This window comes from Zeus faber, assembly GCF_960531495.2.
Source record: "Zeus faber genome assembly, chromosome: 18".
Classification (NCBI taxonomy): domain Eukaryota; kingdom Metazoa; phylum Chordata; class Actinopteri; order Zeiformes; family Zeidae; genus Zeus; species Zeus faber.
The window spans coordinates 5,998,456-6,004,455 of record NC_137210.1 but is presented as its reverse complement, the minus strand read 5'-3'; the positions used below and the strand labels follow the sequence as shown (position 1 = coordinate 6,004,455).

Here is a 6,000-nt window from a genome sequence, read left to right as displayed (position 1 = left end):
GGTCCATGAGGTCAGCCCCCAGAACCAGTCCTTCGCCTCCCGCATGAGTGGGGCAGTGGTGATGTTCCTCAATGAGGAGCACCACGTGGTACGACTGGTGGAGAGTGCCCTCTCGGTGGACGCCCTGTTTGTGCATGTGTCGCCCCTGGTGCTGCCCTCCATCAGGGTGGTGATATCAAGGGTTCCCCAGTTGCATCCTGCTCGGGTGCAAAAGCAAGGAGCTGAGACGTGCAGTCGTTGCGGACAGGTGCTCATGCTGCGCAGCTCCCCGGAGCAGTACACGGAAATGTTTTGGGTGTGGGGACTGGGGACGTAGGGCATATGAAGTGCGGCTGCCTAATTCCCCGGGAGCACGCACCGTCCCAGACGGGGGCTCTGTCCCAGACGGGGGCTCTGTCCCCTCTCTGGGTGTGTCCGGAGAAACTGATGGTGTGGCTCAGAGCCCGGCGCTCCGGGCGCATCCGGGAACGAGGGCTCTGTCCCGGCTCCTTCAGTGGGGGAAGGGAACCGAGTCCGTCCAGGAGGGGCAGGGAGACTAAGTGGTGCGCTGACTTTGTTCTCGACATTATTCCGACATTAAACTTGGAATTCCAAGTTGTTCTAACTATGACTTTAAAAATATGAAATTTCTGAATTTTTGAATTTCCCATTTTTTATGTACTTTTTTAAATTATGTTGTTTTGTTCTGCCGACAGTACTATGAGCACTTTTCTGTTTCCTATCTAGGAGTACTTGTTACTTTTATAGCAGCTGTTGAGTTAAATTAGCAAAAAAAAAATATATATATATATATATATATATCTAACAAATTGTGTCTAAAAGTATTGAAATACCGGGGGGCGGCTGTTGACCTTTGCTCCCGCTGCGCGAGTTCTTTGCGGGCGGGTGCCCCGGGTGGTGGAGGGCCCACATAACTGGCGGCCTGCGGTTGCTGGCAAGTTGCAAGAGCTCACATCAAGGTGCCCTGCTCGGAGCACGTTCGGGCATGGGGGCACTGCGGGCTCGTCTGCGGGGCAGGCTCCGGGCCTGCGGTCTGTGCATGGCATCCCCAGCCCAGGTTCCACTCCTGTGGCTGCTACTTGTGCCTGCGTGTGGGGGTGGGTTGTACATTAGAGCCACTTGGAGAGGGAAGCTGGAGCATGACAGAGCCTAGGCAGACCAGTGATTGGGGCGTGGCTGATCCATACAACAACCGTGACAGGTCTGTGCTTGGACCTTGGCTGTAATTATATCCCCCTCCATGACGTAATTTCGCGCCCGCGCCTGGGAACCCGCCTGGGCTGCATTTGTGGAAAAGCAGCTGCAATGCTTTATCTGTCCACCGGGGGGGAGCAATGATTCAAAACGAAAAGCAACTCGCAGATACGGAATATTCCTGTTTATTTAATGAAAAATATACATGTTTTGGAACAGAATGTATGTTCTGTACATCTAATACAATCAATAAACTAATTTCTGATTTTAAAGAACGAATGGTTTGAGCGAATGAATATTTTTTATATTTGTAGATGTATTTAATTGAATGAAACTAATGAAAGCACTGTGTGTAACTGTGTGGAACAGGTGTTATAATTTACCAAAAAAAAAAAGTGAAATATTGCAACAAATTTAATCGCAATACTTAATGTATCACAAAACTCGCCATATCATGCGTTTTCGCGCCCCAGGAACTTTTTCATCGTTCTATGGACTTGTTGGAAGAACAGTCCCTTTTATTGTGTCCGTGCTGCAGGCACTACTGTCGGGACAATCGTAGTTCTTAGAACTCCGTTTTGAGAAACTCATTCAGCTCCTGCTCCAGGACAGGGACTGAACCTTCAATGATGGATGTGCCGGTGATGGGAGAAATAATAAAATAAAAATAGTATTTTTATTGTCTATATATTTATTTAATTTTACGAAGTGTATTGAATGAGACAGAAAATCGCAGAGTGAGTGAGCCCATGCTTTACGAAAGTGGGAACAAAGTTTTAAATGATATCTTGTAAATCTAATATGAGTGAAGATTCAGCAACTGGGTTGATTATTTCTCGCCTCAAATTTGTTCGGAAACGCATTTCAGTTGATTGATAAGGTGAAATAGGTGAACGTCACGGAGCAAACACAACACGGATTCGTGCTGAAACCCCGCTGGATGATGTCTCATTCGCGTCAACAGTGCCAGGTTCTCGGGGAGCTCCCCCAGGTCCTGGTGCCCCTCGGTGAGACCCCCCATGTGCGAAAACACGTTGCGTCATATGGTGAGGTCCCAGATGATAAATCCCCACTCCTATATATATATATATATATAAAATATATAGACATACATACACACATACATATATACATACATAGATACATACACTACTCACAAAAAGTTAGGGATATTCGGCTTTCGGGTGAAATTTCAGGATGAACCTAAAATGCAATTACAGGTGAACTTAATTTGACCTTCTCTAAACTTTTGAATGAACATGTCCAACTGTTCAGTGTTTCAGTACGTTTTGCAAAACTTGCTGTTCTCTAACAAGGAGCTGAACAGCAAATTTCAGGTGTTTAATCCATGAATCGACAAATTAATTTCCTGGTTCAATTAGAAATGGGGCAGGCCAGCAGGCCCTAAGGGGGCAGCCCCCCCCAGCTGGCTATCTGGCAGTGGGCTAACAACCTACTCCAGAGAACCTCTCCTTGTTACGAAACCAATCAGAAATAGCTGGACTGCCCCTTGGTATCGACCCTTGCATGCCCCTGACTCACGAACAATTAATCTCTGACATCCCTTCTGTGTTTCTACATGGAATGTGCAAACACTTCGATGCACAGGACACGCTACTCTTCTGTCTCGTGAACTGTCTCGTTACAACATCTCAATCGCGGGAATCTGCGAATCACGCTGGGCGATAGCGGTGAGAAGAAAGAGGGAGACCACAGCTACATCTGGAGCGGCTCAAATGACAACGGAGGGCTATATGGTGTCACCCTACTAATGCCATGCCATGTTAGGAAATCCCTTATTGCGATATATATATAGCGAACGGCTGCTAACCGCCCGTTTCCACTGCCAACACCGCAAGTTAACAGTCATTGTTGCCTATGCACCAACAGAGGTCGCAGACGACCAGGCAAAGAACGCTTTCTTTGATCAACTGCATCTGGTCATCCAGCAGATACCCCCTCATAACATCACTATTGTGCTAGCAGACTTCACCGCCACCGTCTCCTCTGCTTCACGGGACTCGCAGACCAAAAACATCATTGGCCCAGAATCTCCAGATCCCATCACCAACAACAACGGTGACCGCCTCCAGCATCTATGCAGTGCTGGGGCCCTATATATTGTAAACACATGGTTCCCCAGGAAGAACATACACAAATGGACATGGTATAGCAATGATGGCAAAACCGCAAGGCCTTAGATCACATCATCATCTCCAGTCGCTGGAAATCCAGTGTTACCAACTGCCGTGTGTATCTTGGAGCCCAGCTCGGCAACACGGACCACCGATTATTGGTTGCCCAGTTGAGACTGAAGTTAAAAGATGTTCCATCATCACGGGCACCACCCCGACTGAGATCCTCTCATCTCCAGGATGCAACCATCACCTCAGTGTTTACCCGCTCCATCTCCAACCGGTATAATGCCCTGGCCAAAGAAGAACTCACCAACTGGAACCTTTTCGTGTCCACAATTAACCAGGCAGCTGCTGACTCCATCCGACGCCCTCACCATACATCTAGGCGCCCCTGGATACCACCAACAACGCTAGAAATCAGAGAGCTCCGTAGAGCAGCACGTCTTTGGGGCGACATGACTGAATACTGTCGCCTAAATCACATACACAACACCGCGATACAAGTAGACAGGGAGATATTCTGGCAAGGAGAAGCAGAATGCCTGGAGTCTGCCGCCGAAAATAACAACTTCACCCAAGTGTATCGAACCCTGAGGCAAGTGAAATCAGGCCCCCCACAGAAGGCAGTCCAGGTAAAGGACGCACAGGGTATACTGAACTCCGAGGATGAATGCATCAGCCACTGGAAGGAGCACTTCAGTGACCTTCTGCATCACCCCGCACCCCAACTGACCCCACTCTCAACATTTCATCTGAAAATGCCAGCGCAAATGACAACTGCAGCATAGACCCCGTCACCAAAGTAGAGGTCATCCAAGCTCTGACCAAACTGAGAAATGACAGAGCCCCTGGTATCTGCAACATCACAGCTGAAATGATGAAATTGGGCAGTGACAACACCATTGACTGGCTCACCGAAATCATCGATCATGTCTGGATAACTGATCACCCCCCAGAAGACTGGACCAGGGGTATCATCCTCCCCTTCTGGAAACACAAGGGTGATCAAATGGTCTGCAACAACCACAGAGGCATCACACTCCTGTCTATCCCAGGCAAGATCTTCACCCGCATACTTCTCACCCGGGCCCTTCCGGCCATTAGAAGCGAAAGACGTCCCCAACAGGCGGGCTTCATGCCAAACCGCTCCACAGCGGACCAGATCTCTGCCCTCCGCCTCATCATTGAGAAGGTACACGAGGTCCGCCAAAACAGACACCTCTACATTGCCTTTCTTGATCTTAAGGCAGCATTTGACACCATGGACCACTCCTCCCTCTGGAAGATCCTCACCATCCTTGGAGCTCCAAGAAAGATTACCTCTCTCTTCCAAAAGCTCTACAGTGATGTGTGCGTGTCAATGGCACAAACTCTACCTGGTTCCCAATCAACAGCAGAGTGAGGCAGGGATGCGTAGCTGCACCAGACCTTTTTAACTGCATCATCGACCACCTGATGGAACGGATATGTGCACGTATTCCTGGGGTTAAACTAGGCAGTTACACCCTCACAGATCTGAAATACGCGGACGACACCACACTATTCTGCTCCACTCTTGACCAGTTAAAAGAAGCCTTGGAAACCTACCAAGAGGAAGCCAACAAACTGGGTCTGAAGGTCAGCTGGCCCAAAACAAACTTAATGCACATTGGAGGTGCCGCCCCCCCTCCACTGCATATCAGTGGAGAGGAGGTTGAGTTTGTGACCTCCTTCACCTACCTCGGGTCCATCATCACCAACGATGGCAACATTTCACCTGAAATAAACCGGAGACGTGCCCTGGCAGCCAGTGCCAGAAGCCGCTGTGGAGACACCACTCCATATCAAGAGCAACCAAACTAAGGATTTATAACACCTCAGTCCTCTCCATCCTCCTCTACGGAGCAGAAACCTGGCCTCTCAACAAGACCCTGGCTGCCAGAATCGATGGCTTTGACACCAGAGCACTGCGCTCAATAGAGGGGATAAAATGGCAAGATAGGGTTTCCAACATCATGATGCGGGAACGTACCCAACAGCCCCCTGTGTCTCACCTGGCAGCACAGCGTTGGATGCACTGGTATGGCCATGTCAAAAGGCTCCCCTCGGAACACCCTACTCACGCTATCCTCCACTTCCCACCAAAAGCTGCTGGCTGGAAAACCCCCCGCGGTGCCCCCTGCAACCGATGGATTGATGCCGTCACCAGGGACCTACACCAAATGGACCTGTCGCTTGCTGAAGCCGAGTCCCTAGCACTGGACCGACCCAAATGGAGAAGATTGGTGAAACTGATTGGCTCTACGCTTGGCGTCGCCCCAGTCGCCGAGCAAGAGACCTGATGATTAGAATTGGTATTTAAACAGTCTTCTTCATCATGCTGTTCACATTTTGAGATCATGAGACCAAGACGACACCTAACAATCGATCAACAGTACCTCGCCATTGCGAGGCTTCAATGTTCTCAAAGGGAAGTGGCCACTGAGCTTAGAGTGTCATCAGCAGGTTGCAACAGAGATACAGAGAGATTGGAAGAGTCACAGAAAGGCATAGAAGTGGACGTCCTTTGGCCACATCCCACACTGATGACCGCTTCATTGTGAACAGTGCCCTGCGGAACCGGATGATGAATGCCACTCAACTCCAGGCACATGTAAGGGAGGTGAGAGGCACCCAAGTGTCACGTCAG

General features: G+C 49.4%; 1 protein-coding gene across 1 annotated transcript in view; it reads left to right on the top strand.

Annotated features, from left to right (window-relative positions):
- Positions 1 to 321: 321 nt before the first annotated feature.
- The window catches only part of LOC307244371 (rac GTPase-activating protein 1), a gene marked incomplete at both ends in the record, with an annotated part of 32,737 nt that continues 27,058 nt past the window's right edge, over positions 322 to 6,000 (top strand). Inside the window, 5 exons of the mRNA XM_080019520.1 lie at positions 322 to 429; positions 2,159 to 2,201; positions 3,085 to 3,273; positions 4,289 to 4,524; positions 4,896 to 4,949. Of these exons, the coding sequence (XP_079875646.1) occupies positions 322 to 429; positions 2,159 to 2,201; positions 3,085 to 3,273; positions 4,289 to 4,524; positions 4,896 to 4,949 (630 nt within the window). The remainder of the gene's footprint in view (positions 430 to 2,158; positions 2,202 to 3,084; positions 3,274 to 4,288; positions 4,525 to 4,895; positions 4,950 to 6,000) is intronic.